The sequence below is a fragment of the Crotalus tigris genome, unplaced genomic scaffold (genome assembly GCF_016545835.1).
Source record: "Crotalus tigris isolate CLP2741 ecotype Arizona unplaced genomic scaffold, ASM1654583v1 scf7180000019964.508439, whole genome shotgun sequence".
NCBI classification, from domain to species: domain Eukaryota; kingdom Metazoa; phylum Chordata; class Lepidosauria; order Squamata; family Viperidae; genus Crotalus; species Crotalus tigris.
In genome coordinates, this window is record NW_024097794.1 from 450,828 (window position 1) to 472,282 (window position 21,455).

The 21,455-nt window shown below is 47.7% G+C and overlaps 2 protein-coding genes across 2 annotated transcripts in view; one reads left to right on the forward strand and one right to left on the reverse strand.

Moving 5' to 3' along the window:
* The window catches only part of ACIN1 (apoptotic chromatin condensation inducer 1), a 59,661-nt gene extending 49,417 nt beyond the window's left edge, over positions 1-10,244 (reverse strand). The window contains exon 1 of the mRNA XM_039365140.1: positions 9,974-10,244. Within this exon, the coding sequence (XP_039221074.1) occupies positions 9,974-10,111 (138 nt within the window). The 5' untranslated portion in view covers positions 10,112-10,244. The remainder of the gene's footprint in view (positions 1-9,973) is intronic.
* CUNH14orf119 (chromosome unknown C14orf119 homolog) lies at positions 10,156-13,183 on the forward strand. Its single transcript, XM_039365143.1, has 2 exons — positions 10,156-10,661; positions 12,662-13,183. Exons 1-2 carry the CDS (start codon positions 10,294-10,296, stop codon positions 13,008-13,010), a joined length of 717 nt encoding a protein of 238 aa, XP_039221077.1. The 5' UTR covers positions 10,156-10,293; the 3' UTR covers positions 13,011-13,183.
* The last annotated feature ends 8,272 nt before the right edge of the window (positions 13,184-21,455 follow it).

Sequence of the window (21,455 nt, forward strand, 5' to 3'; positions counted from 1 at the left end):
TTCCCGCTTACAGAATTTCTTAACACCATAAAATTGGGACGGGACCTTGGAGGTCTTCTAGTCCAGCCCCCTGCTCAAGCAGGAGACCCTAGAGCATTTCCGAGCTGAATTTAAACCAGGGTCTTCAAACCTGGCCCTTTTATGACTTGTGGACTTCAACTCCCAGAATTCCTCAGCCAGGCACGCCTGGCTGAGGAATTCTGGGAGTTGAAGTCCACAAGTCATAAAAAGGCCAAGTTTGAAGACCCGATTTAAACCATATCCTATGCACACATCTTTACCTGTTTCACCTTTGAAGAACAGAGTTGGAAGGGACCTTGGAGGTCATCTAGTCTAACCCCCAGTCTCTGTTCCTGGACAAACCATAGAAACCTCTATTTGTTTAGTAATGCATTTTGGAATCCACCCTGCTTCCTTTGATCCACCCAATCTGCTAAGTCAAAGATAATTGTTTAATAATTCAACTAATCAAAGAGAGAAGCGACCTGGAATGAAGGAGAAATTTCCTAACAGGAAAGAACAATTAACCAGCGGAACCACCTGACACCAGAAGTTGTGAGTGCTCAAACACTGGAAGTTTTTAAGAAGAGAGTGTCTGAAATGGTATAGGGTTTCCTGTATAAGCAGGGGGTTGGACTAGAAGACCTCCATGGTCCCTTCCAACTCAAAGAAGAGAGGGGTCAACTTATTTTTTAAAGCACTGGAAGGCAAGACAAGAAACAATTGGATGGAAACTAATCAAGGAGAGAAGCAACCTGGAATGAAGGAGAAATTTCCTAACAGTAAGAACAATTAACCGGTGGAACAACCTGCCACCAGAAGTTGTGAGCGCTCCAACACTGGAAATCTTTCAGAAGAAAACTCACTTAACAAATTTCTCACTTAGCAACAACAACACAAACAAACTCACTTGGAGGCAAATATAACAGCCTCCAACTATTATAACACAATAATTATATTACGCCATATTTCCATTATCATGTAACCCTTCGCTTACAACCCTGCATTTAGTGACCGTTCAAAGTTACAACGGCACTGAAAAAAGTGACTTAAGACCGTTTTTTCACACTTACGACCATTGTAGAATTCCCCTTGGTCAGGGGTAGGCAAGCTTGGCTCTTTTATGACTCGTGGGCTTCAACTCCCAGAATTCCTGAGCCAGCCTGAGGGAACTATGGCCCTTTTATGACTTGTGGACTTCAACTCCCAGAATTCCTCAGCCAGCATGAGGGAAACTTTGGCCCCTTCATGGCTCGTGGACTTCAACTCCCAGAATTCCTGAGCCAACATGGCTTAGCTTGGAAACCTCTCCCTTTCCCCTCAGCATGGCTGGCTCAGGAATTCTGGGAGTTGAAGTCCACGAGTCATAAAAGAGCCAAGATGGCCCACCCCTGTCCTAGCTCTAATCAGCTCCTTATTCCTCTGTCTGAGCCAGCATGAGGGAAACTTTGGCCCCTTCATAACTCGTGGACTTCAACTCCCAGAATTCCTGAGCCAGCGTGAGGGAAACTTTGGCCCCTTCATAACTCGTGGACTTCAGCTTTCCTGAGCCAGCGTGAGGGAAACTTTGGCCCCTTCATAACTCGTGGACTTCAACTGGAGCCAGCGTGAGGGAAACTTTGGCCCCTTCATAACTCGTGGACTTCAACTCCCAGAATTCCTGAGCCGGCCTGGCTCAGCTTGGAAACCTCTCCCTTTCCCCTCAGCGTGGCTAGTTTAGGAATTCTGGGAATTGAAGTCCACCAGTCATAAAAGAGCCAAGGTGGCCTACCCCTGCCCTTGGTCATGTGATCAAAATTTGGACGCTGGGCAACTGCTTCGTATTGATGACCGTTGTAGTGTCCTGGGGGGGGGTCACTGAAAAAAAAAGCGACTTACGACCATTTTTCTGACTTACGACCGTTTTTCCCACGAACCGTTGCAGCGTCCCGATGGTTACCCGATCAAAATTCGGGCACTCTCCAGCTGGTTCATATTTACGACGGTCGCAGTGTCCCGGGGTCATGCGATCCCCTTTTGCCACTTTCTGACAAGCCAATTCAGAATGGAGGGGGAGCCAGATTCACTGAACAACTGTGTGATAACAATGGCAGTGATTCGCTGAACGAGCGTGGCAAGCAAAGTTACAAACAGGGGCGAAATTCACCGGAGTCTCGCTTAGCGACAGAAACGTTGAACTCCACTGTGGTCATAAGCCGAGGAGTACCTGTTCTTCTCCATGTATAAGGAGGGGCATATTTAAAAAGTTCGTATGCTTGCCTCAACATTAAGAAAACCCAGATCGATAAATTTTACCGCTGGAGGAATTCCAAGAGGACGGTTGCCATTAAAGATGAATGTTAAGATAGAAAGATATGTTATTTGAGAATAAGTATTGTATATAAAACTTAGATGTATATGTAGAGATGAAGAATTGATTGCAAAAAGTGGAATAACCTGGTAAGAATGTATATAGTGGAATGTCATGTTAGATCCAATGTTTGTTTGTTTTTAACTGTATTATAAATAAAATTTGTAAAAGAAAGAAAGAAAGAAAGAAAGAAAGAAAGAAAGAAAGAAAGAAAGAAAGAAAGAAAGAAAGAAAGAAAGAAAGAAAGAAAGAAAGAAAGAAAGAAAACCCAGATCATGGCATCCGGCCCTCTCAATTCCTGGCAAATAGATGGGGAAGAAATGGAGGTAGTGACAGATTTTATCTTCCTGGGCTCCAAGATCACCGCAGATGGGGACTGCAGCCAAGAAATTAAAAGACACTTGCTCCTGGGGAGGAAAGCTATGGCAAATCTAGACAGCACACTAAAAAGCAGAGACGTCACCCTGCCAATAAAAGTACGTATAGTCCAGGCCATGGTTTTCCCAGTTGCAATGTATGGCTGTGGAAGCTGGACCATAAGAAAGGCTGAGCGCCAAAGAATTGAGACCTTTGAACTCTGGTGCTGGAGAAGACTCCTGCGAGTCCCCTGGACTGCAAGGCGATCCAACCGGTCGGTCCTAGAGGAGATCAACCCCGACTGCTCTTTAGAAGGCCAGATCCTGAAGTTGAAACTCAAGTACTTTGGCCGCCTAATGAGAAGGAAGGACTCACTGGAGAAGAGCCTGATGCTGGGAAAGATGGAGGGCAAGAGAAGAAGGGGACGACGGAGAATGAGGGGGCTGGATGGAGTCCCTGAAGCAGCAGGCGTGAGCTTCAATGGACTCCAGAAGATGGTAGAGGACAGGAAGGCTTGGAGGAACGTTGTCCATGGGGCCGCGATGGGTCGGGCACGACTTCGCAACTAACAACAACGCTTTCTTACGCGATTGATTATTGATACCAAAACAACGCAAGACAACAGGCCAACATCAAATAAACCACGTCGCGCCCTATCATGTGGTTTCAACCAGGCTAAGAGGCTGAAGTGTTAAAACAGAATCAGACAGCCCCGTTTTTTTTTTCTTTCCGTGTCCAAGCTCCTTAAACAATCCCAAAGCACACATATTTTATATCCTTAGCGTACCTGACTCACGGCATTTTTCTGAGGATAAAACCTCAGAGCATTGTGTAGCAAAGCTGTAGAAAAATGCAATAAACTCTCCTCCTTCGGGATGTTTTTGAAAGGCTGGGGATGGTTTCTGTATGTTTTGATCGCCTTCTAAATATTTGACTGCCCCTCCAGAGATCAGAAGCACAGGATAGGGGGAAATGCCGCAGAACCAGGGAGAACGCAAGTTTCCCACCTGCGGGTCTGAAATTGAATTTACAGTATCGGCTGTGAAAATAGCAATCATCTTTGTCAAAAATTGCATTTATCAGTGGAACTACATGCAGGCAGTCCTTGACTTACAATCTCAGCTTAACCCCAAATGCAAAATAAGATAAGCTTTATTGTTAGTTTTTACTGTGAGCACGCTGGACCATGTTAAAAATGAAATTCTGTTCCCCGCCTCAAAAGAAAGTATATATCTACCCATACACATACATAACACACATATACACATGCTATACACATGCATACATATATACATATCCATCTATCCATTTATCCGTCTGTCTGTCTGTCCGTCCGTCTATCCATCTATAACTTTCATCTATTTTTCTAACATATTTATCGATCATATATAACTTTTATCTATCATCTATAACTTTCATCTATGATATATAACTTATCTATATCATATATAACTTTCATCTATCATCTATAACATCTATCTCATCTATAACTTTCATCTATCTATCATACATTATCATATGTTTATCTATCTATAACTTTCATCTATCTATCATCTATAACTTATCTATCTCATCTATAACTTTCATCTATCTATCTATCATCTATCTATAACTCATCTATCTATCTATCTATCTATCTATCTATCTATCATCTGTAACTTTCATCTATGATATATAACTTATCTATCTCATCTATAACTTTCATCTTTCTATCTCATCTATAACTTTCATCTATGTCTGTCTACATACCTATCTGTGCGCGCACATACACACACACACGAGAGCTTTATCCCATTTTACGATCTTTCTTCCCACAATTGTTCAGTGAATCACTGCGGTTTTTAAGTGAGTAACACGATTGTTAAGTGAATCTGGATTCCCAATTGACTTTGCTCGACGAGCACGGTGTAAAAAAGGGATCACGTGACCCTTGGACACTGCAACCGTCCTAAGTACATGCCAGTTGCCAAGTGTTTGAATTTTGATCACGTGATCCCCGGATGCTGCAACGATCCGACGTGTGAAAAATTGTCCTAAATCACTTTCGCCAGTGTTGTCGTAACTTCAAACGGTCACTAAGCGAATAGCTGTAAATTAAGGATTACCTGTACGCCAAATCTAATCTCTCTTGCTGAGAGATGCGGAGCTGATTATTATTGTCTCTTAACACACCACACCTTTTTTTCCAAGATGTGCCAAAGCCTCATAATACTTGATCAACCATCATTCAAATCACGCCCAGGTTGTCTCCAGACTTAGGCAAAGCACAGGCATTCCTCGACTTACGACAGTTCATTTAGCGACCCCTCAAAGTTACGACGGCACCAGAAGAAGTGACGTGTGGCCCTTTTTCCCACTGATGCGGCATCCCCGTGGTTGCACGATTTACATTCAGACGCTTGACAATTGAATCACATTTATGACGGTGGGGTGGGGTGGGGGAATCATGTGATTTACTGACCTTCTGACGAGCAAAGTCAATGGGGAAAGCCGGATTTACTTACTAATTTAAGAACTTGCAGGATTCCCTGAACAAATGTGGCACGAACATAGTTGTAACCAAACTAACAAATTTCTCATTTAGAGACATACATTTGTGGCTCAACTGTGGTCGTAAGTTGAGGACTGCCTGCGGCAGCTCCACCTTCCCTGATCCACACGGATTCCTTGAAGCAAGCATATATTTATTTCTTAACGTTTCTATGATTTCCTCAAAGAACTACGGGCTAAAAAGCAGGCAGCCCTTCCTGTCATTTTACTTCCCAACAATTTCGTGGGGCAGGAAATGCTGAGGAAAAGAAAATAGTTATTTGGCCCCAGGGGGGAGGACTGAACAGAATCAAGAGTCACCTGCCTCGGTGCAGGCTCTAGCCACTGTACAAGGCTGCCTTACAGTCCAAATCAGTTTACTTCCAAAAGAGTAACAACGAATTACAATGGAAGCGCAGTCCCTTTAGAACGCAACCCTCCCAATTTCTAGCACACGGGGTGCAGAACTGTGTTATCTAAGCCAGGGCTTTTCAACCAGTGGTACGGGTACCACCTGTGGTACATTGGCAACTGGCAGGTGGTACACGACCATCCTAGAAAAGCACTAGCAGGGGAGGGGAATGAACTGAACCGGTGGCAGCACCGCACAGGCCTGAGTGAGAGACGGCTGGAGCTGCAGGGCTGTCAGGGCTCAGCGGAAGCGCCAGGATCAGTGCCAGGCTCCAGCTGGAGCTCAGCACTGATCCTGGCGCTTCTGCTGAGCCCAGAAAACGCGCCGATCAGCTGGAATGTTGCAGCCTCTCCAGGGTCTTGTGATTTACCTTCAGATGCTTGGCAACTGATTCATATTTAGGACGGTCCCAGTGTCCCAGGGTCATGTGAAGTGACCAAAACCTGCTGCAACCACCCAGCAGACGGGGGGGGGGGAAATAAAAACCAAACACCCCCCCCCGCTGCCAATCCTCAACAGAAATGCTCACAACAATGAAGACCTCGGACAGGAGGAAGAGCGCCGCTGGGTGGGCAGGCAGGTGTCTTGCTCAGCTGTGGCTTGGGGGGACTTTTTTCAGTGCCATTGTAACTTCGAACAGTCACCAAGCGAACTGTTGTAAGTCGAGGACTATCTGTATTTCATTACTTTTTTTTCCTTTTTTTTTTTTTGGTCATCAAGTTTTTGACACCTTGCTAGGTGGTACTCGGATGTTGCCATATCCTAAAAGTGGTACAGTGGGTGAAAAGGTTGAAAAGCCCTGATCTAAGCAGCCAAAAATTGCACAAACCAGGTAATCAAGTATTAAAGTTCTGTGTTCAAATCTCACCCCTAACACGGGGTAGCCCTCAACTTAAGACTCGTCCATTTAGCCGCCCTCGAAGTTACGGCACTTTAAAAAGCGATGTATGATGGGTTTTTCACACTTACGACCGCTGCAGCACTGGATCAAAATTCAGATGTTTGGCAACTGACTCCTATTTATGACGGTTGTGGCGACCCGGGGTCACGCGGTCACGTTTCGCGACTTTACCGACAAGCGAAGTTAATGGGGGGAAGCCAGCTTCACTTATCAACCGTGGGATTAACTTAAATGAGTGCAGCGATTCACTCAAACCAGTGTGGCGAGAAAGGTCGTAACAAGGGAGCTCCCTTCGCAAACGTCTCGCTTAACAACAGAGAAATTTTGGGCTCGGCTGCGGTCGGTGAGTCGAGGACTACCTGTACAACAAAGTGTCCTTTGGAGAGAAGCTGTCTAAGGTACAAAGTTCAGTTTTGCCACCGTTTGTGCGAAATCATGATGACCGGGATGCTGCACTGTTTCCATTCTGTAGCGCAGTTTAATTATCATCACGTTTAATATTGATCACCCCAGCCGTTAAGTTTCTGAGGAAGGAGATGACAACCAGGCAAGGCAGGATGTCGGTGCCCAAAACCCTGGTTTCAAAACAGGAAGGTAACAACTTCCATGTTTGAGCCAATTTTGGTCTAGTGTAGGGGTCTTCCAACTTGGTCCTTTGATGACTTGCAGACTTCAACTCCCAGAATTCCTCAGCCAGCGTGCCTGGCTGAGGCATTCTGGGAGTTGAAGTCCACAAGCAGGGATCTTCCAACTTGGCCCTTTGATGACTTGTGGACTTCAGCTCCCAGAATTCCTCAGCCAGGCTGAGGAATTCTGGGAGCTGAAGTCCACAAGTCATCAAAGGGCCAAGTTGGAAGACCCCTGGTCTAGTAGTTAAGGCACCAGGCTAGAAAGCAAGAGATGTTGAGTTCAAGTCCTGCCTTTAGACATGAGAGCTGGCTGGGTGGCTTTGGGCCAATCACAGGAGGCGATGAGTTCTAGTCTCACCTTAGGCATGAAAGACAATTGGGTGATTTGGGGCCAATCACCAGGAGGCAGCGAGTTCCAGTCCCGTCTTAGGCATGAAAGCCAGCTGGGTGACTCTGGGCCAATCACCAGGAGATGGTGAGTTCTAGTCCTGCCACAGGTATGAAAGCCAGCTGACTTTGGTCCAATCACCAGGAGACGGTGAGTTCTAGTCCCGCCTTAAGCACAAAAGCCACCTGGGTGATTTTGGGTCAATCACCAGGAGACGATGAGTTCTTGTCCTGCCTCCGTCATGAAAGCCGGCTGGGTGACTTTGAGCCACAGTCCCTCTCTCTCGGCCCAATCCACCTCACAAGGTTGTTGTTATGGGAAAAACAGGAGGAGAAAGCAACGCTAGATCTGTTTGCCCTCTCGAGTTGCTTATAAAAATAATAATGGCAGAACACGAATAAATAAATTTGTGCCTTCTGAGCTGGAGGGAGGCATCCCTAGAGCACGTGGTCTCCTGGTTGGAGGCTGGTCTCCTGGCTGAAAGGCCATTGGGTGACTTTGGGCCAATCAGAGGAGAAGGTGTATTCTAGGCCCGCTTTAGGAATGGAAAACCATTGGGTGACTTTGGGCCAATCACCAGAAGATGGGGAGTTCTAGTCCCGCCTTAGCCACGAAAGCCAGCTGGGTGATCCTGGGCCAGTCCCAGTCTGTCAGCCCAACCCACCTCACAGGGTCGTTGTTGTGGGCAACAAGAGGAGGAAGTTGTGCTGGGCAGGTTTGCCACCTTGAGTTTTCGTAAAAGTAATCAGCAACACACAAACAAACACATACATAAATAAACTTTCTGGGACCCACATTCTCACCTTCCTAACTCCACCCACCAAGAACCTCTCAAAAGCCGACGCGTGGACACCGTCTGCAGATCGCCGATGGCCTAAATGTTTAGCCCCCAATTTCCATTGCTGTTCCGTGAATTTTACCCCATTTCTCACCACACTCGTTAAGTGAATCACGGCCATGGTTAAATGAGTAACACGTTGGTTAAAACGAATCCGTCTTCTTGCAACTGTCATAAATACTGGTCAGTTGCCAAGCGTCTGAATGTTTATCACATGACCACCGGGAGGCTGCAACGGTCTTAAGTGTGCAAAACGGTCGTCTCTTGTTTCCGAGCTCCTGCAACTTTGAACTGTCACTAAACGAACGGTTGTAAGTCAAGGACTTACCTGCACTCCACTTCTGACCCTTCCTGCCACACTCTTTGTTGCACGACATGGGGTGCAGTGCAACTTTTGCACAGGCCTGCTATCTCAATCAATCATAACAGAGCTTGAAGGGACCTTTGGAGGTCTTCTAGTCCAACCCCCTGCTCAAAGCAGGAGACCCTAGGCCATTTTGGACAAATGGCTATCCAGTCTCTTCTTTAAAAACTCCAGTGATGGAGCACCCACAACTTCTGGAGGCAAGCGGTCCCACTGGTTAATTGTTCTGACTGTCAGGAAATTTCTCCTTAGTTCTAGGTTGATGGAGCACTCACAACTTGACTTTTTATTCTACACCAATGTTTCTCAATCAATCAATCAGAATAGAGCTGGAAGGGACCTTTGGAGGTCTTCTAGTCCAACCCCCCTGCTCAGGCAAGAAACCCTATGCTATTTCAGACAAATGGCTGTCCAGTCTCTTCTTAAAAACCTCCAGTGATGGAGCACCCACAACATCTGAAGTCAAGCCGTTCTGCAGCCCTGGACAATTTCAAATCCTAAATTCTTCCAGGCTGAATCCATCCCTTTTCCCTCCCAACACTTCATTCGAAAAACCATACACCAAATGAAACTTTTAATCCGAATTAAAAGCAGGGTCAGAGCAGAGCCCTGCTGACACAGCTGCCCGGGCCTGTCTCCTGCTCATCTCATTGCAGGAACATCTGCTAGGAAACTTGGGGGGGGGGCTCTTGGGGGGAGGAATGGTGGACCCCCCCACACACACACCCCAAAAACTGAGATGAAAGGCCAGTTGCAAAACTGGCAGGGGGTGGGGGAGAGGATTTGGCTACCGTGGGGGTGCCCCAATAACCCTCCAACACTGGTGGGGCCAGGAAGTCCCCATTTCCCCCCTAGATCAGCAACAGGCTGCTAACTTCCGCAAGGGTTCCCCCCACTCACTTAAAAGGGGATCCCCCCTCCCCTGTTCCCACGGGGCAACCCCAAAGTGATGTCAAGGCTTCTCCCGCCAATTCCCGCCCCCCCTTCTCCCTATAGCCGGCGGAGACCCCCTTCTTTCCCCCCCCCTCTGCTTGGTGGCAGTAGTGGGATATTGCCCCGCGCATGCTTAGTAGCGGCGGTACCCCAGGGCCAGGGGCCCGCGTTGCTTAGAAGCCCAAAAAAAAAAACCTGCCCGTCTTGGTTTACGCATGCGCGAAGCAACCCGGGCCCCCGGGCCCCGTTCCCGCCGGGCCCTTTTTCCTCACCCCACGGAGGCGCTTAATCAACGTGTTCTTCGCCCCGCTCTTAGACAGGCCCCGCTGCTCCAAAGCCTCCTTCAGGTCGGCGACCCTCAACGCCTGAAGCGGCCTCCCGTCCAGAGTAACCTCCTCCCCGTCCGCCATCTTGTGTGGCGCTGCTGCCTGCCCTCCCAGGAGCTTCGGAGGCGTTCGGGAACTTCCGGAGGCGGCCTCGGCGCTCGGAGGTGACCTCCGACCCCGCGCTCGGGCCGTCTCGTGAACGTCCGACCGCTCTTCGCCGAGAGTAGTTTGTTTTCGGAGACTTCCGTTCGGCGTTCGGAACCCCTATGGGGAAAGGGGAGGAGGGAGGGGCGAAGGCGCCGCTTAGGTCGGCGACTCTTTCCGGGCTACTTCGGGCATTTCCGGGTCTTTCGAGGAGCCGTCCCAACTTGGAAGTAAGTTCTGAGAAAGACTCGGGAACTTCCGGAGATCTTCGAGCCCTCACGGAAACTTTCGGCAACTTCCGCCGAGCGCGAGGAAAGCGCCTTCGTTCCACAGCCTGGCGGCCGAGTTCGGCTTCGGGTATTTCCGGACGAGTTCGCCGATTTCCGTCGCCCCGCCTTGAGGCTCTTCCTCCTGCCGAAGGCGGAGCGGACGAAAACGCCAAGAGTTTCTTTCGCAGCCATGGGACAAACCGGGATCTGAGCCAAAACAGGTGAGAATGGAATGCAGGCTTGTCTTCGGCTCCAGGGACTGGCCGCTCGGGAAAGGGATTTGTTGCCATTGCAGAAGCCGCGCTCGCCCTGCTGGGTTGGTGGACTACAACTCCCATCGTGCCGAGTGAACCCTGGACACGTGTCTCGGGGGCTGCATTCCAACGGTGGGCGAGACCCAGGGCGGGGGGGGGGGTGGCTGTTCTCCTTGCCTGGGATTCTGCCTTGCGCGCACCCGGAAGCAAAGCGGGTTTGTGCAGGATTTGCACGACCTCAGTTCTGTTCAAGCTGGCTTGTTGGGGTCCTTGTGGATCTGATAGCCACGTAACTTCCCCGTTTAAAGGAAGCCTCCCCGGTGCTTCCAGACGGCTTTAAGATTCCCAGCATTGAAGCCAAGGGAGGGAAGAGGAAGGAAGGAAAGGAAAAAAGGGAAGGGAGGGGGGAGGAAGAGAGGAAAGAAGGGGGGAGGGGAGAGAAAGCAAGGAAAGGGAAAGGAGAGGAAGGAAGGAGAGGAAAGAAGAAGGGAAGGGCGGAGGGGAGAGGAAGCAAGGAAAGGGAAAAGAGGGGAGGGGAGGAAAGGAAAGAAGGGAGGAAGGGGAGAGGAAAGGGAAAGGAAGAGGAAGGAAGGGGAGAGGAAGAGAAAGGAGAAGGGGAGGAAAGAAAGGGTGGAGGGGAGAGGAAGCAAGGAAAGGGAAAAGTGGAAGGAAAAGGAAGGGAAGGGGAGGAGAGGAAAGAAGGGAGGAAGGGGAGAAGAAAGGGAAAGGAAGGAAAGGGAAGGAAGGGGGAGGGGAGAGGAAGCAAGGAAAGAAAGGAAGAAGGGAGAGAAGGAAGGAAGGGGGAAGGGGAAACTGGAAGGAAGGGAAAAGAAGGGAGGGGAGAGGAAGCAAGGAAAGGGAAAGGAAGAGAGGAAGGAAGGAGGGGGCAGAAAAAGCTTGTCCCTTGTTTTGGAATGTCATTAAAACTTGTTTTCTGAGTCTGAGCAAATTCAGGACAGAGAAGCCGTGAGCATCATACAGGTAGTCCTCGACTTGCAACCAGTTACTTAGCAACCATTCAAACATAAGTTGAGGGCCAACTGCGGCAAACATCTTGGGTTTACACTTAACGATGGCAAGAAAGATTTTGGCTTTCGAATCCGGTTTCCAGCTGAGGAATTACCAGGACTCTCCCCTCTAGGTGTGAACCAGATCGGACTTTGCTTAGCTTTGAGCCGCCACAAAGTCCCTTTTGAACCCGGCCCTGGGTTCAAATCCTCTTCCTTCAAGCCTGCGGTTCAAAAGCCCCACCAAACCACACAAGACCGTCCTCGACTTACAACACTTGGTTTGCTGACCGTTCAAAGTTACAGTGGCGCTGAAAAACGTTGCTTATGACTGTTTTTCACAGTTAATGATAACCGGTTCATATCTGTGACCATCGCTGTGTCCTGAGATCATGCGATCCTCTTTTTGTGACCTGACGAGCAAAAGTCAATGGAGGGGGGAGCCAGATCTACTTAACGACTGGGTGACTAACTTGTTAACCTCAGGGATTCCCTTTTAACAACCAAGGCAAGCAAGGTGGTAAAACGGGGCAAAACTCACATAACACAAATTCCCAAACAAATTCACCTCACAAAATTCCCAAATAAATTCATGTCACAAAATTCCCAAATTCATGTCACAAAATTCTCAAATTCACCTCACAAAATTCCCAAATTCACCTCACAAAATTCTCAAATTCACTTCACAAAATTCCCAAATTCACTTCACAAAATTCCCAAATCCACCTCACAAAATTCCCAAATCCACCTCACAAAATTCTCAAATTCACCTCACAAAATTCTCAAATTCACCTCACAAAATTCCCAAGCAAATTCACCTCACAAAATCTCTAAATTCACCTCACAAAATTCCCAAAGCAAATTCATCTCACAAAACTCACTTTATGACAGAAATGTGGCGGTCGTAAGTCGAGGACTCCCTGTAACCCCACCCTGTTTTCTCTCTGCCGCTCCGTGCAGGATGTCGGAGCCGCTGCCCTTGTCCTACGTGACGGCCCAAGAGATGCGCTGCCTCCTGCACTGGTTGTCCGGCTGGACTCCTGCCCAACGGGAGCGCTTCCTCCGAGACCTGGTAGACAAGGCCGTCCCTTGGAAGCTGCTTCCCCTGCTTGAGAGCCTGGCCGGGCTCAACGTTGGGCCCGGAAAACCGCCGTCCATCTACGAGTGCCAGATGCGCCTCTGGGACCAGTGGTTCCGGGGCTGGTCGGAGGCCGAACGCAACGAGTTTGTCCGGCAGCTGGAGGAGGAGATGCCGGACCTGGCCGGACGCTTTTACCGAGAAGTAGCTGCCACCGCCGGACAGCTGTGAAGCGCAGGCCGCGACTCTCCCATCACTTTCTTTTTTTTGTACCGACTTCTCTGGACGTCTTCAGTGTGCTGCCATTAAACAGAGCCAACGGCCTTCTTGGGCCACCCTGAATAATATGAATAAAACACTGTGTAGCCAATGCAAGAGATTAAAGGCTGGGTTGTGCTGAAAAAGGATGGTCCACTGATGTTGTCCTTCCTTCCCTCCTTTCATCTATTCTTTCCTCCCTGTTTCTTTCCTACCTCCATTTCCTTCCTTCTTCCTTTCTTTTCTTCCTTCCTGTTTCTTTCCTTTCTTCCCTCCCTCTCTTCTTTGTCTGTTCTTTCCCTCCCTCTGTCCCTCTTTCCTTCATTCCTTCTTCCCTCTGTTTTTCTCCTTGTTTCCCTCCCTCCCTATCTCTCTACCTTCATCTATTCCTTTCTTCCCTTCTTTTCTCCCTCCCTCTGCCCCTCTTTTCTTCCTTCCCATCCTGTTTCTTTCCTTCCCTCCTTCTCTCCCTCCCTCTCCCCTTCTTCCCTGTTTCTTTCCTTCTTTCTTTCCTCACTCCGTTTCATTCCTTTCTTCTCTCTCCCTCTTTCCTTCCTTCCCTCCCTACTCTGTTTCCTTCCTTCTTCCTTCTCTCCCTCCATCCTTCCTTAGCTTTCTATTCCTTCCTTCTCTCTCTTTCCTTCTCCCTCCCTCTTTGTTTTCTTCCTTCCTTCCTCTTTCCTTCCTCCGTTTCTTTCCTTTACCTCTTTCCCTTTCCTTCTCTCCCTCCTTTTCTTCCTTCACCCCTCCCTGTTTCCTTCCTTCTTCCTTCCCTCTTGCTTACTTCCCTCCCTCACCCCCCTCTACCCCTCACCCCCTCCCTTCTCTGTTTGTCTTATGATTTTGTCAACAAGATGCATCAGTATATAAAAATTAGCAAGGGATTTGCCATGGAAATTATATTTTTCCAGCGTATCATTAGTCAATTATGAATAGTTGGATATATTATTTTAGAGCCTGGAAATTGCTGTTCAGCTCTAAGATAAGCATGAACACCCAGATCTCGATCAGCCAAGTATAAATCACTGTGAGATTATCAGCACAGAAAAATTCATCTTTATTACTGAGGGACTCTATTCTCGTTTCAACATCCTGTGAATTTTTTTTTTTAAAATCCAGACTGTTCCTAAAGCAAGCCATTCATTGCCCTTCTAGAACCTTCTCCTTAGTTTGCTTAATACAGACAGTCCTCTACTTAGCAACCACCATTGAGCCCCCGAATTAGGTTGTTAAGCAAATTAGTAACTCGGTTGTTAAGTGAATCCAACTTCCCCCGTCAACTCTCTGACATGCAAAGTCGACGGGGGAAGCGGGATTCACTTAACCACCGAGTTACTAATTTGCTTAACAATCTCATTGTCGCAGAAGGGGATCACATGACACGGAGACACAGCAACGGTCACAAATATGAACCAGTTGTCAAAAATCCAAATGTAAATCACGTGAGCATGGGGTTGCTGCGATGGGCCTAAGTCAGTGGTGGCGAACCTATGGCACGGGTGCCAGAGGCGGCACTCAGAGCCCTCTCTGTGGGCGACGTGCGCCGTCGTCCCAGTCCTAGGCCTTCAGCTGGGTTTTATAAAACTTTTTCGCTTTAGGCCTCCATCGCCATGTGGAAGAAAAAAAGGTTCAATCAATCAGTCAATTTCAACTCGCGGGGAAAAAAAAAGATCTTGCAAAGTTGGAATTGATTGATTGAACTTTTTAGTCCCACCCACTCTACCGTTAGCACTGCAGCCACGCCCAGCCAATGGGCCACGTCCACCTAATGGACCACACTCACCCGGCACCCGACGATGCATAAGTGGGTTTTGGGTTGCAGTTTGGGCACTCAGTCTCTAAAAGGTTTGCCATCACTGTCCTAAGTCAATTTTTTTTAGTGATGTTAATTTGGTTGCTAAACAGACTTTTGTAAACCGAGGACTATCTGTAATGCATTTTTAGAATTTGACCTGGATTTCCTTGGTCCACTCTATCTCCTCAGTCAAAAATGAAAAATCACAGTAGTGAGGGAGGGGCACCTCTTTTAGCCCCTATTTTGGGGCAAGCTAAAGATAGGGGTCTTCAAACTTGGTCCTTTTATGACTTGTGGACTTCCAACTCCCAGAATTCCTCGGCCAGCGTGCCTGACTGAGGAATTCTGGGAGTTGGAGTCCACCAGTCATAAAAGGGCCAAGTTGGAAGAGCCCTGGCCTAGAACGTCCACCAAGCTTTGTAATGGAAAGACATTTTAGGGTTTAGCTAGGTGAGGATCGACGTAAAGGGTGAAACAATGCTGGAGGAAGCCTCTGTTCATCATTTTGCCCTTTGCAAAATGTCCCTAAAGAGCCCAAAGCCAAAAGTTTAGTTTTAACTATATCTTCCTTGTCTCAGATCTTTGGACAGTGATGGAAATCCATAAACTGATAATCAGCAGATTGGAATGTCTCTTGAGCACAAGAGTTCCTCCGCTGTCAGCAGGATTTCAGCTTGGCGTCGCATTTTCCTAATCCTGGATTATGAGGTTGGGCAGGGTTTGAAAACTTTTAAGATGGGTGGATAAGCATGCTGGCTGGGGAATTCAATCAGTCAATCAGAATAGAGCTGGAAGGGATCTTGGGGGTCATCTAGTCCAACCCCCTGCTCAGGCAGGAAACCCTATACCATTTCAGACAAATGGCTGTCCAGTCTCTTCTTAAAAACCTCCATTCATGGAGCCCCCACAACTTCTGGTGGCAGGGTGTTCCACCGGTTAATTGTTCTCACTGTTGGGAAATTTCTTCATTCCAGGGTTGCTTTTCTCCTTGATTAGTTGAATTATTAAACAATTATCTTTGACTTAGCAGATTGGGTGGATCAAAGGAAGCAGGGTGGATTCCAAAATGCATGACTAAACAAATAGAGGTTTCTATGGTTTGTCTAGGAACAGAGACTGGGGGTTAGACTAGATGACCTCCAAGGTCCCTTCCAACTCTGTTCTTCAAAGGTTCAACAGGTAAGGATGTGTGCAGAGGATATGGTTGAAATTGGGTCTTCAAAGCTGGCCCTTTTATGACTTGTGGACTTTAACTCCCAGAATTTCTCCTCCAGGTGTGCTTGGCTGAGGAATTCTGGGAGTTGAAGTCCACAAGTCATAAAAGAGCCAAGTTTGAAGACCCTGGTTTAAATTCAGCTCTCATGGTTAATTCCATTCCTGGCCACTAGAGGACCTACTGAGTCTTCCCTTCAGCCCTGTTTTTTTTTTTTTTTAAGTGGGTGGCTGTAAGCTGTGTGGACTTCAACTCCCAGCATTCCCCAGCGAGCTTTGTTAGCTGGGGAATTGTGGGAAGTGAAGTCCACACTTCTTAAAGTAGCCAAGTTTGATAAACACTGCTTTAGTGCAAAACCTCACCAGCCATTATGGAGCACAGCTCCGTAGATCAGCCCTTCCAAACTTAGTGTATCTCTTTTGGACTACAGCTCCCTTGGCTGTGGATTATGGGAATTTTAGCCCAAGGGTAAGCATCTGGAGTATCTCTTCCACCCGGGTGAGTGAGGCTGTCTTAATAGCTGGCTCTATTAGGAAGAGAATCTGATTAATGAGACGAATCAAGCCAACACAGAATTCATTGGCCTTTGCAGTATGTTGGGTGAATCATGATTTAATGCAGATCCAACCAATTGAGGTTTATTTGATACATGATGGTTAAACATAACAGGTCAACCCAACCACTGGCTCTTATTATGATCTATTTTTGTAGTTGTTTGATGAAAAGGACCCTCTGATCAGCAGGGCTAACTCTGTGAAATACTGGACAGCTTTCCTATGGGCACAGAGGTCAAAAAAGTCAAGATGGCCACCACAAATGCAATCAAAGCCTTTTCCTTGTTTGACATTCTCTCTGCAAACTCTACTTTGGCGGGGAAAGTCTTAAAGCTGAGGTCTCCGAACTTGGCCATTTTAAGACTTATGGACTTCGATTCCCACAATTCCTCAGCCAGTAGCTGAGGAATTCTGGGAATTGAAGTCCACAAGTCTTAAAATGGCCAAGTTCAGACACACACACACACACACACACACACACACACACACACACACACACACACACCGGTTTTAAAGGCATGAGGGAGGTGGCTGCATTCAAACAAAATGCTTATTGTCTGTGTGTAGGTGTATTTTTCCACACATACACACCGATACCCATCTTGCTGTTCCCTTTCAGAATAAGCATCTTTATTCAGAATTCAGACAGAGGCCTACCGCCCAGCGGCTATCATATCACCCATGTCATAAGATAATGAATTATGTAGATTGTGTAATTTATGCCACAGAGAGTCATCTGCCTGGTAGCATCACGAGTTACCTGATGCCACTTCCCCTTATAACCCCAAGGAAAAAATAAATAAATACTAAACTGAAGAAATTAAAGTCGTCAATCAGAATAAAGAAAAGGAATGGAGCAAAGCCGTGTTTATCACGACGCCGTTCCTTAAATTAATCCAGGTTTCTCTGCCCCTGGAAATGATCTTTGCTTTCATCCCTTCCAAACACCATTTTGGACATTGCCTTTGGTTTATTTGCGCATCCCTGAAACTAACCTGGTTAGTTTTAACCCTGGTTTGTTTTCCCAGAGGCACTTAACACGTACACATTTGAAAAAGGGTTATTAGCTTCATTGAGGGCTGCATCATGCAGGCTATCAAGAACCCGATTAATTCCATAAGCAAATTGTATACAAGGAAGTCCTTGACTTAACAACGGTTCATTTAGTGACCGTTCAAATTTACAGTGCACTGAAAAAAGGGACTTAACGAGTGTTTTTCACACTTACGACCGATGCAGACATGGTTACGTGATCAAAATTCGGCCGCTCGGCAACTGACTCATATCTGTGACGGTTGCAGCGTCCCAAGCTCACGTGATCCCCTTTTGCATGACAGGCAGCGTCAAGGGGGAAGCCAGGGGAAATGTTGGGCTCGTCGTAAACTGAGGACTAGCTACACTGAGTGAATTCAGCCAGTGTGTCTTTTCTCATGTGTCTTTATAAACCTGCGGAGGTTTTTTATTTATTTATTTGTTTTCCAATCCAGTTTGAAAAACCACCCGAGTTTTCCCACCCGCTTAATGCTGCCTCCCACCGAGTAGCCGCCCCGTGGTAGTTTTGGAAACTTCGTGACCAGAGAAGGAAAATTTTATCGGAAGTTTTGCTTCCGATAAAAGAGAATATTTGTAACTTAGGGTTGAAACGAGGGCTCTCTGAATTTGGTCATCTCCTTGCAGACGTTTCATGATCCAAACTAGGTAATATCATCAGTGCTGGTGACGATGGCTAGCGTTGAACACTTCTTCCTCCAGAGGTTGTGGGTTCTCTATCGCTGGACATTTTTAAGAAAAAAAATGGACAGCCATTTCTCCGTATAAGTATAGGATGTTCTGTTTGAGCAGGGGGTTGGACTAGAAGATCTCCAAGGTCCCTTCCAAATCTCCTCCTCCTCCTCCTTTTTAAGAAGAGACGGGACAATCCTTTGTCTGGAATGGTATAGGTCAGGCAGGGGTAGGCAACCTCAGCTCTTTTATGACTCGTGGACTTCAACTCCCAGAATTCCAGAACCTGCATGGCTCAGCTTGGAAACCTCTTCTTTTCTCCTCAGCATGGCTGGCTCAGGAATTCTGGGAGTTGAAGTCCATGAGTCATAAAACAGCTGAGGTTGCCTAACTCTGGCCTAGGCCTAGGCCGCTTTATGACTCGTGGACTTCAACTCCCAGAATTCCAGAGCCTGCATGGCTCAGCTTGGAAACCTCTTCTTTTCCCCTCAGCATGGCTGGCTCAGGAATTCTGGGAGTTGAAGTCCACCAGTCACAAAAGAGTCAAGATGGCCTCCCCCTGGTATAGGGTAGAGGTGTCAAACTGCTGGCCCGTGGGCCGGTTGCCTCATGCGGAGGCTGCATCATACGATTTGCTGCACATTGCACAGTCCATCTGCTACCGCCATTTCTGTCTCGGCGGGAGATGAAAATGGAATCTTTTCTGATTTGACCCTATTTCAGGAATCTCTAAACATGGCGGCTTTAAGACCTGGGGACTTCATTTCCCAGAATTCTTCAGCCAGCCTTGCTGGCTAGGGCAGGGATAGGCAACCTTGGCTCTTTTATGACTCATGGAGTTGAACTCCCAGAATTCCTGAGCCAGCATGAGGGAAACTTTGGCCCCTTCATGACTCGTGGACTTCAACTCCCAGAATTCCAGAGCCAGCATGGCTCAGCTTGGAAACCTTTCCCTTTCCCCTCAGCGTGGCTGGCTCAGGAATTCTGGGAGTTGAAGTCCACCAGTCACAAAAGAGCCAAGGTGGCCTACCCCTGGTATAGGGTCTCCTGCTTGAGCAGAGGGTTGGACTAGAAGACCTTCAAGGCCCCTTCTGACACTGTTATTCTGATACAATCTCCTAGTTTGGCTAATGAAACATTTTGCAAGAAAAAGGACCCAGCTCGGAGAAATGTTCTGCTTCACTGCAAGATGGTGACGGGAGAAACTGTCAGAATGAAATCAATGGGGCTTCTGTTCAGATCGGGTCCTCACGAGGAAACATAAAACTAGATTTTGGAAGGATGGTGGGGTGTTTTTTTTTTTTCTGCATTGAATCTTGCCCTTTACACAAATGCCAAGAAAACAGGTGTCATCTCCTGTCCTGGGGTTATGGAGTCTCATAGCTTCTGCAAAATTGCTCTGACACAGAATTTGGTCAGGAGACTTCCTACCCTTCAGTTCTCTTCTGAGGAAATGCCACATCTCAGCTGAGCATGCTGGGAAGGTTGGAAAGTTTTCTAGGGTGTCCAGTTCCTTGGGGTGCAAACGGGGCCTTGACCTCCATCGCCAACGGCCTCCTTTGTCTTGGTGGGTCTTCAGGCACCAGGGTGGATAGCATCCACCCATGGTTCTGCCAGCTCCTGGAAGCTTTCCAGATCAGCAGAGGTTGCGCAAAGGTTGCCCGTTGCAGGGTGCCCGAGAGAGTTGTGTGAGGAACGGGAAAAGGTGTACCTTCGCGGTCGAGAAACTGAGAAGTACCGCAACGATGACGAAAAAAGGTGGTGGGGAGTGAGTTCGGACCTACCGAGGATGCTTCTCCCTCCAGGATCTGGTTGGCTGAGGTGGACAAGAGTCTAGGTTGGACTCCGGTCCGTACTTCGAACTGGATGTCCGGTTTCCAAAAGTGGGGTTCAAGGCTGAGGTTCTGAAGTTTGCAGAGGGCAAGGGGAGACGAGAAGGGTGGCTGTGGTTTGTGGTAGGCTTCTTTCTCCTTCCTGATGGTGTAACAGTCCGTTTCACAAGCGCAGCGCAATAAGGGTAGTGGCTTACCTTGAAGTTAGCTGGTTTCGTACCTCCGTCTTGGAGCAGACGGGAGAACGTCCAGACCAGGGGACCTTGGCAAGGGAGGGCCGAGGCCTGAAATTGAGGAGCCGGCCTGGAGTGGAACATTCTTCTCAAGGCCTCTGAGTTGTGTCTGATGTGGTGACAAGATCTCAGTAACAGGATAAAGGTTGGCTTTCTCGCCTCATCAAAACACCTCCATCCATGTAGTTCTCTGGAGGTTGTAACATCAACCGCAGCCTTTCACAATTCTTGTGTGTGTGTGTGTGTGTGTGTGTGTGTGTGTGTGTGTGGTTGTCTGTGTGTGTGTGTGTGTGTATGTGTGTGTGGTGGAGCGTCATGGAGAAAGTGACTGGGAATCCTTCAAGTTAGGACTGATGCTACTTGACCTTCTGCTCAATGGTCGGGCTGGACAGGTCTTAGGGTGGCCCACGCCCAACTGTCTTTTTGAATGGTGAAACGGTCAGCTTTTCTAAAACAAGGGGATCCTGCACAGACCCAAAAGATGGAAGTGGACCTTGCTGGAGGAACATCTGGAAGAACCCCATCCTGATGTTGGATAGCGCCTATTCTATGCACAGGTACAGAATAGGTGGCGCCTGGCTCAAGGATAGCAACTGTGAGAGGGATCTCGGAGTCCTAGTGGACAATCACTTAAATAGGAGCCAGCCATGTGCTGCAGCTGCCAAAAAAGCCAACACAGTGCTAGGCTGCATTAACAGAGATAGGATCAAGATCACATGAAGTGTTAATACCACTTTACGCCTTGGTAAGGCCACGCTTGGAATAGGGCATCCAGTTTTGGTCACCACGATGTAAAAAAAGATATTGAGACTCTAGAAAGAGTGCAGAGAAGAGCAACAAGGATGATCAGGGGACTGGAAGCTAAAACATGAAGAACGGTTGCTGGAATTGGGTATGTCTAGTCTAATGAAGAAAAGGACGAGGGGGGACATGATAGCAGTCTTCCAATATCTTAGGGGCTGCCACAAAGAAGAAAGGGAGGTCAACCTGTTCTCCAAGGCAAGACAAGAAGTAACGGATGGAAAGTATGGATTACTGGATGGAGAGAAGCAACTTAGAGCAGAGGAGA

What these genes read in the sequence shown, in the direction of transcription:
- CUNH14orf119 (XM_039365143.1), top strand. Translation starts at nt 10,294, where the DNA reads ATGGGGAAAGGGGAGGAGGGAGGGGCGAAGGCGCCGCTTAGGTCGGCG. An exon ending in CGGGATCTGAGCCAAAACAG is followed by an intron (nt 10,662 to 12,661) that starts GTGAGAATGGAA and finishes CGCTCCGTGCAG; the next exon opens with GATGTCGGAGCCGCTGCCCT.